The sequence below is a fragment of the Glandiceps talaboti genome, chromosome 6 (genome assembly GCF_964340395.1).
Source record: "Glandiceps talaboti chromosome 6, keGlaTala1.1, whole genome shotgun sequence".
In the NCBI taxonomy this organism is placed as follows: Eukaryota; Metazoa; Hemichordata; class Enteropneusta; family Spengelidae; genus Glandiceps; species Glandiceps talaboti.
This window is the reverse complement of record NC_135554.1, coordinates 1,000,001-1,012,188: the sequence shown is the minus strand read 5'-3', so window position 1 is coordinate 1,012,188 and position 12,188 is coordinate 1,000,001. Positions and strand designations below refer to the sequence as shown.

The 12,188-nt window shown below is 35.5% G+C and overlaps 1 protein-coding gene across 6 annotated transcripts in view; it reads left to right on the top strand.

Annotated features, from left to right (window-relative positions):
* LOC144436074 (uncharacterized) overlaps positions 1-12,188 on the top strand; it is a 201,940-nt gene that overhangs the window by 61,477 nt on the left and 128,275 nt on the right. For 5 of the 6 annotated variants that reach the window (XM_078124743.1, XM_078124744.1, XM_078124746.1 and 2 more), the window contains 2 exons: positions 2,696-2,921; positions 6,277-6,480. In XM_078124743.1, the coding sequence (XP_077980869.1) occupies positions 2,696-2,921; positions 6,277-6,480 (430 nt within the window). The remainder of the gene's footprint in view (positions 1-2,695; positions 2,922-6,276; positions 6,481-12,188) is intronic. The other variant, XM_078124745.1, reaches the window with a different exon arrangement.

The following is a 12,188-nucleotide window of genomic DNA, read 5'->3' as shown; positions in this document are numbered from 1 at the left end:
ACTAGTGTATTTGTATTTGTATTTGTATTTGTATTTGTATTTGTATTTATATTTATATTTATATTTATATTTATATTTGTATTTGTATTTGTATTTGTATTTGTATTTATATTTATATTTATATTTGTATTTGTATTTGTATTTGTATTTGTATTTGTATTTGTATTTGTATTTCTGTCGCCTGGATTTTTGTGAGTTGTATACTACATATCCTTGAGGACCAATAAATGAATAATAATAATAATAATATCTACCATTGTATCTGATATCTACCATTGTATCTGATATCTACCATTGTGTGTGGTATATACCATTGTCTCTGATATCTACCATTGTCTCTGGATGTCTACCATTGTCTCTGACATCTACCATTGTGTGTAATATCTACCATTGTCAGTGGTATTTACCATTGTCTGTGATATCTACCATTATCTGTGATATCTACCATTGTCTCTTTGTCTCTGACATCTACCATTGTCTGTGATATCTACAATTGTCTATGATATCTACCATTGTCTGTGATATCTACAATTGTCTCTGATATCTACCATTGTCTCTGATATCTACCATTGTCTGTGATATCTACAATTGTCTGTGATATCTACCATTGTCTATGATATCTACCATTGTCTATGATATCTACCATTGTCTCTGATATCTACCATTGTCTATGATATCTACCATTGTCTGTGATATCTACAATTGTCTGTGATATCTACCATTGTCTCTGATATCTACCATTGTCTATGATATCTACCATTGTCTCTGATATCTACCATTGTCTGTGATATCTACAATTGTCTCTGACATCTACCATTGTCTGTGATATCTACAATTGTCTCTGACATCTACCATTGTCTGTGATATCTACAATTGTCTGTGATATCTACAATTGTCTCTGACATCTACCATTGTCTGTGATATCTACAATTGTCTCTGATATCTACCATTGTCTCTGATATCTACCATTGTCTCTGGTATCTACCATTGTCTCTGACATCTACCATTGTCTGTAATATCTACCATTGTCTGTGATATCTACCATTGTGTATGGATGTCTGCTATTGTCTCCGATATCTACCATTGTCTCTGATATCTACCATTGTCTGATATCGACCATTGTCTCTGATATCTACCATTGTCTCTGATATCTACCATTGTCTGTGATATTTACCTTTGTATGTGATATCTACCATTGCCTCAGATATCTACTATTGTCTGTGATGTCTGCCATTGTCGCTGTTATCTACCAATGTCTTTGTTATCTACCATTGTCTCTGATATCAACCATTGTCTGATATCTATCATTGTGTGTGTTATCTACCATTGTCTCTGATATCTGCCATTGTCTGATATATCTACCATTGTCTGTGATGTCTATCATTGTCTGTGATATCTACTATTGTCTGACATTTACCATTGTCTTATATCTACAATTGTCTCTGATGTCTACCATTATCTCTGATGTCTACCATTATCTCTGATATCTACCATTATCTCTGATATCTACCATTGTCTGATATCTACCATTATCTCTGATATCTACCATTATCTCTGATATCTACCATTGTCTCTGATATCTACCATTGTCTCTGGTGTCTGTCATTTTCTCTGATATCTACCATTGTAAAGCGCTTTGCACATGGCGTGGGAAAGCGCTATATAAGAACCCCACATTATTATTATTATTATTATTATTGTCTGTGATGTCTACTATTGTCTCTGATGTCTACCATTGTCTCATATCTACCATTGTCGCTGATGTCTACCATTGTCTGTGATGTCTTTCATTGTCTCTGATATCTACCATTGTCTCTGATATCTACCATTGTCTGTGATATTTACCATTGTCTGATATCTACTATTGTCTGTGATATCTCCTATTGTCTGTGATATCTGTCATTGTCCCTGATATCTACCATTGTCCCTGATATCTATCATTATCTCTGATATCTACCATTGTGTGTGATATCTACCATTGTTTTTGATATCTATCATTATCTCTGATATCTACCATTTTCTCTGATATCTACCATTATCTCTAATATCTGCCATTGTCGGTGATATCTACCATTGTCTCTGATGTCTGTCATTTTCTCTGATATCTACCATTGTCTGTGATATCTACCATTGTCTCTGATGTCTACCATTGTCTCTGATATCTAACATTGTCTCTGATATCTACCACTGTCTGTTATGTCTACCATTGTCCCTGATATCTACCATTGTCTGTGATATCTACCATTGTGTGTGATATCTACCATTGTTTCTGATAGCTACCATTATCTCTGATATTTACCATTGTCTCAGATATCTACCATTGTCTCAGATATCTACCATTATCTCTGATATATACCATTGTCTCTGATACCAACCATTGTCTGTGATATCTACCATTGTCTGTGATATCTACCATTGTGTGTGATATCTACCATTGTCTGTGATATCTACCATTATCTCTGATATCTACCATTTTCTCTGATATCTACCATTGTCTGTGATATTTACCATGGTTTGTGATATCTACCATTGTCTGTGATATCTACCATTGTCTGTGATATCTACCATTGTGTGTGATATCTACCATTGTCTGTGATATCTACCATTATCTCTGATACCTACCATTGTCTGATATATCTACCATTATCTCTGATATCTACCATTGTCTGATATCAACCATATCTATCTATTACAGATGAGAGCATGAGAAGAATGAGAGAACTGCAGGAAGAATTATCAAGACTGCGTAAAGACTTGGATAAGAAACCAACTGAACCCAATGTTGAAATAACACCAATGTTTCCAATGCCTTATGCCGGGTATGGGCCACCACCACCTCCTCCTCCTCCTCCCCCTCAATATCCTCCCCCTCCTCCATTGCCAGTAGCATATCCACCACCACTCTCACCAAGACAACCAGGGTATGATAGACAACCGACTCCTAATATTGTTATTATTAATTCACCAAGAGGTGCACCTGTACCACCATTACTGTTTTATTAAATCATATATCATATACTCACTGATGTTTCAGGCAGGGAAATGTAGCCAGCTGAGAAATTACTCTCTGTGAAGCAATGATTCAAATCTTGCTATTTACAAAATACAGTACTATAATTGAAAAGTGAAAAGTTTACTTTGACACTGTCTGACACCAAATGGAAGTCTTTACTATATATGTACATTTTTTGTCAACATTGATAGAACATGAAATGTTCAAAATTATTCAAGGGTTTGAGAGTAATAAATGTACTCAGCTACTATAGATAATACTGTGTAAATGTGACACATGGCCAAAACAATCTAACAAAATAACATGAAATTTACATTCATTCGTATAAGGCATAATGATACATAGCAACATTCTGAACACACATGTATAGTGTTAAACATGACACAACAATACATTACATGGCAATTTCATTACCCTATATGAAACAAAAGTAATGTTCAAAACAACATAATGATATGAAATATAGCAATGTTCTCATTCAGAACAAAATCTTACCCATGAGACAAAATCTATCATTCAAAATATAAAGTGGCATACAGCTATAGTGTTCTGAACTTGCATAACTATGTAGCACATTATGGTTTAGTATTTGTATTGTCCATAACATAACAATTTCAACACAACATAGACATGTACAAGTATTTCTTCCTGGATGCTGGTTCAGTGTCTTAACTACACTGTAGACCTTACTATTAGTGATGCTGGTATAGTCCAAGTAAGGTGTGTTAGACACTGACATTATATTCAGTTAGTATGTATATATATAAGTACAAAGTAAGATTATGGACATTTCATCTTATTTCATTCATTAGTGATGTACACATCCTGTCTATTTCATTGTGATACTCATCTGATTTGTAATTTGTCAATGATAGTAGTATTGTAATGTATATGACAAACAGGGTAAGGTTTTAAAGCTTTGTAAGTTACTCTTTTGTATAAAATTCATAGTCATGATAATTGGAAACTTGACAATCATATATTTTAGGAGTTAAAAACATGAATATAATCAGGTATTCAATAAAGTTTACATGTACTCGTCTATGTGTGTTAAATTGTTTTGTATTATCGCTATGGTTACTGTGTAACTCCTGCCTGATACATCATTGATATCATGTGTATGTTCTTTCATCTGTTTGTTGGTATAGTAACACTCATGACACTCAGCTATTTTTGCCATACTGTCTGAAACCAATGATGCCTTTTACTTCAAATATTTTAATTTTAGTTTGCTTGTTTATTTTGAGATAATTTTCAACATATAAATGCTTGGCAATAGAACATTTGCAGTTACTGAGAACACAAAACAGCTTGAATGTCTGACTAGTTTTGCACTTAGTCAGTTTGTTTCTTCATGGATATATATATATATATATTATAGAAAGATTATGACTAGCAAACAAACTACAGACAAATGATAAAATATTAGCATTGGTCAACCTAAGTTCAATATTAAATAAATGTATGTGTTTTTAAATGACATTGTATGTATGTATGTATGTGTGTGTGTGTGTGTGTGTGTATGTATGTATGTATGTATGTATGTATGTATGTGTGTGTGTGTGTATGTATGTATGTATGTATGTATGTATGTATGTATGGATGTATGTATGTATGTATGTATGTATGTATGTATGCATGTATGCATGTATGTATGTATGTAGGTAGGTAGGTAGGTAGGTAGGTAGGTAGGTATGTATGTATGTATGTATGTATGTATGCATGCATGCATGCATGCATGTAGGTAGGTAGGTAGGTAGGTATGTATGTATATATGTATGTATGTATGTATGTATGTAGAAAGAAAGGCATAACGAACGAGTGAGACAGTCTGAATAAATAGATGTAATCCGATGTTTCTAATAAAAATTCTTTATCAAGGAATTCAAGGTATGATATAGTAGGTAAACACCTGAATATATCTGAATGTAATGGAATATAACGACAACCACGCGAGACTGAGTTATATGCGTAAAAAGATCTGAAATTCACACGCACCAAAAAGAACCCTACAGAACACACCTGAAATATAGAATATGTATGTGTGTGTGTGTGTGTGTGTATGTATGTGTGTATGTGTATGTATGTATGTATGTATGTATGTATAATGTATGTATGTGTGTATGTATGTATGTATGTAATGTATGTATGTCATTTAAAAACATACTTTTATTTATATTGAAATTAGGTTGACAATGCTAATATTTCACAATTTATCTGTAGTGTTAGCCAGTCATAACTTTGAAAAGTGAACAATATAATTGTAACCATGTCATCTTTGCATGCCTACCCATCTTAATGGGTACTTGATAAAGTAAGCTATGAGTAAAAACATTAGATTAAGATCACACCAAGTCTTAATTTCAGCATAGAATTAACCACTTGCTGACACTTGTAGGACTGCCTATACAGATAGTTGTAGAGGTCCAGCTGTTTTGAAGAAAAAAAACATCCATATTAAAAAAGCTTTAAGAATAACCATACATTTTGATCATTAAAATAGCACAACAGTGCACACAGTGTTGCTATGCCAACAAACAATGGAATTGCAAAGTGAGCAACTGACCTGTAAGGCAATCTGTGAATTTCCAAAAAAAGAAAGATTTGAATTAAGGAGTGTTTGATTTGAATTGTACTCCAGTGACCTCTTACAAACCTCATAAACCCAGTGTCCTATCTGTGGATTTAATGGTAGGTACATACAGCTTATAAAAAGCCATTATTCTCAACTCATAAAGCATGGCATGTGAATAACTGTACTCTGGTTGGAAAGAGAACAATAGAAACATAAGATTGATGAGTTATAAGGAGTCATGCAATCAAAAGAGGGCCTACTTGATCTCACTATATAGTTAGTGGGTGTAATAACTTGTTTGTTGCTATGGTGACAAGTATTTGCATGGAATGATATTCAGTGGTCATGTACATGACCTGTTTTTTTATTGCCATCAAAATTCTTTGAGTTTATTTAGAGCAAAACAAGTTTTTCTAAAGAAGTAAAATTAAAAAAAAAAGAAGTAAACACAATTAGTATTATTATGTACTTTGAAAAATTATGACCAGAAATAGTAGCTAAAAAAAGGTAAATGAAATATAAATAGAAATAAGAACTGTCAAGTGTAAATATAATTACTAGGTAGAAATTGATTGTGTACATTTTGATGTGTTTGACATATGTGTACAATTTAGTTGTACCAACTGTACAAACACTGCTGTCATGTCCCTTTCTATTCATTTCATTTCTTTGACATCATTATCCACAGATCTGGTTTTTTAGTGTTCTTTGATTTCATAACTAACTTGGAGGCAGGAGCTAAGATTCTACGTCTTATAACCGCACAATGGGAGAAAGAAGATGGCGTAGGTGATCCTACCACCTTTCCTGTTACATACTGTAACCCAGCAGCACAAGGCCACTATGGTGCTATCACCTCTGCTACCATAGCAACAAGACAACAAGTACCAAAGTGAGTTAAGTGACTTGTTTGATCATTTCACAAGTCTAACATGTTTGTAATTAGTCCCCGCGGACGAAGTCCGGAACGGGGACTTATGGATTGGGTTCCGTCTGTCCGTCCGTCCGTGTGTGCGTCCGTCCATCCGTCCGCAGCTGTTTCTTGGAGATGCCTGGACCGATTTTTTTCAAACTTGGTACGGGGCAACATACTATGGCATACATATGCACGTCAATTTGTTTTATGATACGATCCAATATGGCTGCCTAGCAACCATTTTGTTTGCGAATTTTCCCTGTCTAGAGCCATAACTCAGACATGCTTTAACAGATCTCATTCAAAGTTGGTATTAGGACAGTGTTCTATGACATACATGTGCATATTCATTGTTGTCATGATACAATCCAATATGGCCGCCTAGCAGCCATTTTGTTTGTGAATTTTCATGTCCAAAGCCATAACTCAGACATGCTTGAACAGATCTCATTCAAAGTTGGTATTAGGACAGTGTTCTATGACATACATGTGCATAAATTATCCATTTTCATTGTGATATGATCCAATATGGCTGCCTGGTAGCCATTTTGTTTGTGAATTTTCATGTCCAAAGCCATAACTCAGACATGCTTGAACAGATCTCATTCAAAGTTGGTATTAGGACAGTGTTCTATGACATACATGTGCATATCCATTTTCATTGTGATATGATCCAATATGGCTGCCTGGTAGCCATTTTGTTTGTGAATTTTCATGTCCAAAGCCATAACTCAGACATGCTTGAACAGATCTCATTCAAAGTTGGTATTAAGACAGTGTTCTATGACATACATGTGTTTATCCATTTTCGTCGTGATACGATCCAATATGGCTGCCTGCCAGCCATTTTGTTTGTGAATTTTCATGTCCAAAGCCATAACTCAGACATGCTTGAACAGATCTTATTCAAAGTTGGTATTAGGACAGTGTTCTATGACATACATGTGCATATCCATTTTCGTTGTGATACGATCCAATATGGCTGCCTGGCAGCCATTTTGTTTGCGAATTTTCATGTCCAAAGCCATAACTCAGACATGCTTGAACAGATCTCATTTAAAGTTGGTATTAGGACAGTGTTTTATAACATACATGTGCATATCCATTTTCGTCGTGATACGATCCAATATGGCTGCCAGGCAGCCATTTTGTTTGTGAATTTTCCATGTCCAAAGCCATAACTCAGACTCCATTTTCATCGTGATATGATCCCCCATACCCAACCAATCCTTTATTGTTGGAGGCATATTCCATGTCCAACAAGCACACACAACATATCTAAGTCTGTTTGTTTTGGGTTCACAAATGTTGTTGTGTGATCAGAGTAGTGATAATTCCTTAAAACCCAATTATAGCGGGGACTATGTCATTCTCAATGACTTGTTTGTACATAATTTTTGGTGGTGTTGTGTGAATAATTGAATGTCTTGATGTACAGTAGTAAGGGTGTTTGACACGCACAGTTCATGTACAGTTGTAAGGGTGTTTGACACACACAGTTCATGTACAGTTGTAAGGGTGTTTGACACACACAGTTCATGTACAGTTGTAAGGGTGTTTGACACACACAGTTCATGTACAGTTGTAAGGGTGTTTGACACGCACAGTTCATGTACAGTTGTAAGGGTGTTTGACACACACAGTTCATGTACAGTATAGTAGTAAGGGTGTTTGACACACACAGTTCATGTACAGTTGTAAGGGTGTTTGACACACACAGTTCATGTACAGTATAGTAGTAAGGGTGTTTGACACACACAGTTCATGTACAGTATAGTAGTAAGGGTGTTTGACACACACAGTTCATGTACAGTATAGTAGTAAGGGTGTTTGACACACACAGTTCATGTACAGTATAGTAGTAAGGGTGTTTGACACACACAGTTCATGTACAGTATAGTAGTAAGGGTGTTTGACACACACAGTTCATGTACAGTATAGTAGTAAGGGTGTTTGACACACACAGTTCATGTACAGTATAGTAGTAAGGGTGTTTGACACACACAGTTCATGTACAGTATAGTAGTAAGGGTGTTTGACACACACAGTTCATGTACAGTATAGTAGTAAGGGTGTTTGACACACAGTTCATGTACAGTATAGTAGTAAGGGTGTTTGACACACACAGTTCATGTACAGTATAGTAGTAAGGGTGTTTGACACACACAGTTCATGTACAGTACAGTAGTAAGGGTGTTTGACACACACAGTTCATGTACAGTATAGTAGTAAGGGTGTTTGACACACACAGTTCATGTACAGTACAGTAGTAAGGGTGTTTGACACACACAGTTCATGTACAGTATAGTAGTAAGGGTGTTTGACACACACAGTTCATGTACAGTATAGTAGTAAGGGTGTTTGACACACACAGTTCATGTACAGTATAGTAGTAAGGGTGTTTGACACACACAGTTCATGTACAGTATAGTAGTAAGGGTGTTTGACACACACAGTTCATGTACAGTATAGTAGTAAGGGTGTTTGACACACACAGTTCATGTACAGTATAGTAGTAAGGGTGTTTGACACACACAGTTCATGTACAGTATAGTAGTAAGGGTGTTTGACACACACAGTTCATGTACAGTATAGTAGTAAGGGTGTTTGACACACACAGTTCATGTACAGTATAGTAGTAAGGGTGTTTGACACACACAGTTCATGTACAGTATAGTAGTAAGGGTGTTTGACACACACAGTTCATGTACAGTATAGTAGTAAGGGTGTTTGACACACACAGTTCATGTACAGTATAGTAGTAAGGGTGTTTGACACACACAGTTCATGTACAGTATAGTAGTAAGGGTGTTTGACACACACAGTTCATGTACAGTATAGTAGTAAGGGTGTTTGACACACACAGTTCATGTACAGTATAGTAGTAAGGGTGTTTGACACACACAGTTCATGTACAGTATAGTAGTAAGGGTGTTTGACACACACAGTTCATGTACAGTATAGTAGTAAGGGTGTTTGACACACACAGTTCATGTACAGTATAGTAGTAAGGGTGTTTGACACACACAGTTCATGTACAGTATAGTAGTAAGGGTGTTTGACACACACAGTTCATGTACAGTATAGTAGTAAGGGTGTTTGACACACACAGTTCATGTACAGTATAGTAGTAAGGGTGTTTGACACACACAGTTCATGTACAGTATAGTAGTAAGGGTGTTTGACACACACAGTTCATGTACAGTATAGTAGTAAGGGTGTTTGACACACACAGTTCATGTACAGTATAGTAGTAAGGGTGTTTGACACACACAGTTCATGTACAGTATAGTAGTAAGGGTGTTTGACACACACAGTTCATGTACAGTATAGTAGTAAGGGTGTTTGACACACACAGTTCATGTACAGTATAGTAGTAAGGGTGTTTGACACACACAGTTCATGTACAGTATAGTAGTAAGGGTGTTTGACACACACAGTTCATGTACAAAACAATTCATCATGTAAAATATAATGATTTGATTTGATATTCTGTTAATGTTGTGTTAATAATTTAATGCTTATTGTCATGTACTTGAATTAAATGTATTTATTAAGTTACACTATTTTCTATCATATTTGCTGACTTGATAATGTTGGCCAAAACTGGTTTTTGAAGACACTTTGAATCGAGTTTTGTTGAGACGACACAATGTTCATACCTATTTCCGAATTCTCAAATTTGTAATATTAATAATACATAAAAAGACAGACTATTCCACAAATTCATTTTTAGCACAACTGAACTGAGGTTCAGTAGTGCTATAGGGATCGCCCTCGTCTGTCTGTCTGTCTGTCTGTCTGTGTGTGTGTGTGTGTGTGTGTGTGTGTGTGTGGATGTGTGTGTGTGTAAACAACTTTAAGTCAAAAACTGCTGAACCGATTGCCATGATATTTGGTGGGTCCATTACCTTGGGTGTCTAGTTGGGAAATTGTTCAAATCAAAATGATGGCATCACAGGTGTGTGATTTGGGTCAAAAAATGTGATTTTTGGTCAAAAAACTTTAACTCAGAAACTACTGGGCAGATTGGTGCGAAATTTGGTGGGAACATTCTTAAGGGGGTAGAAAGTAAGATTTGTTCATGACATGAGGATTCCATCAATGATATGCAAATTAGGGCTAAAAATGTGTCTTTTTGGTTGAAAATCTATAATTTCAAAACTACTGAGCAGATTTGGCTGCAATTTAATGGGAATGCATCTAGGGATGTAAGGATGAAGAAATATTAAGCATACAATGATTCCATGAGTGATATGCAAATTAGGTGTAAAAATGTTCATTTTTGGTCAAAAACTTATATCTCAAAAAGTACTTGGTCACCGAGTCTGAAACTTGGTGAGATGTTTCAGAAAGTGTTATTCTGCAGATTTTCTTCAAAACATTTTGACAAAATTGGCCCTAGCGACCATGACCACGCCCTTAGCAACAACCAAATGGCAGTATATTTTGGTCAAATAACAACATCTGGTAGGCAAATGAGTAAACATTCAAAAAATGTATGCAAATACCCTAGCAACCATGACCACGCCCATAGCAACAGCCAAACGGTCGTGTATTTCACAAAGATAACAGTGATTGATAGACAATTGAATAAACATTCAAAAAATGTATGTAAATTTGCCTAGCAACAAGACCACGCCCATAGCAACAGCCAAATAATCACACATATTGCAAAGATGACAACAGGAATAGAAAGACAAATGAATAAACATTCAAAAAAATGTATGCAAATGTGCCTAGCAACAAGACCACGCCCATAGCAATAGCCAAATGATCACATATATTGCGAAGATAACAACGGGAATTAATAGACAATTGATTAAACATTCAAAAAATGTATGTAAATTTGCCTAGCAACAAGACCACGCCCATAGCAACAGCCAAATAATCACATATATTGCAAAGATAGCAACAGAAATAGAAAGACAAATGAATAAACATTCAAAAATATATGCAAATGTGCCTAGCAAGAAGACCACACCCATAGCAACAGGTAAATGATCACTTATACTGCAAAGATGATAATGGGGATTAATAGACAATTGAATAAACATTAAAAAAATGTATGTAAATATGCCTAGCAACAAGACCACGCCCATGGCAACAGCCAAATGATGACGTATATTGCAAAGATAATATCAGGAATTCATCCACAAGTGAACAAAAACATTTTAAAATGTATGCAAATATATCTAACAACATGACCACGCCCATAGCAACAGCCAAATGATAGTATATATCATAAAGATGTAGCAACATGGTTGGATAGGCAACTGGATAGTCATTCACCAAATGAACACTTATTGTTAGCATGGACTACCATATGGATAAACATTTTTTAAAAACTGTACAGTTGTGCTACAACGCCATTGGCGGTATTTTTAATTTTTTTTTATTGATCAGTTGGGGGGGGGGGGTAGGGGGGTAGGTATATAACGTGGCACAAAAGTGACATGTCATATGGTAAATTTACACATCACTTTGTTTGCAACATGTAAATTTTACCAAATGGCAGTCATATTTGCAGTTACAGCATTTGTTGAAATTTGTTTAAAATAATTTCCACAATAATTACGAGATGAAAATATACACATGGATTTAGTGCACATATCACACTATTTAGGGACCAGTCAGTTTCTTCGGCCGGGGGGAGGGGGGGTGATTTGTAGGGGTCACCCTGT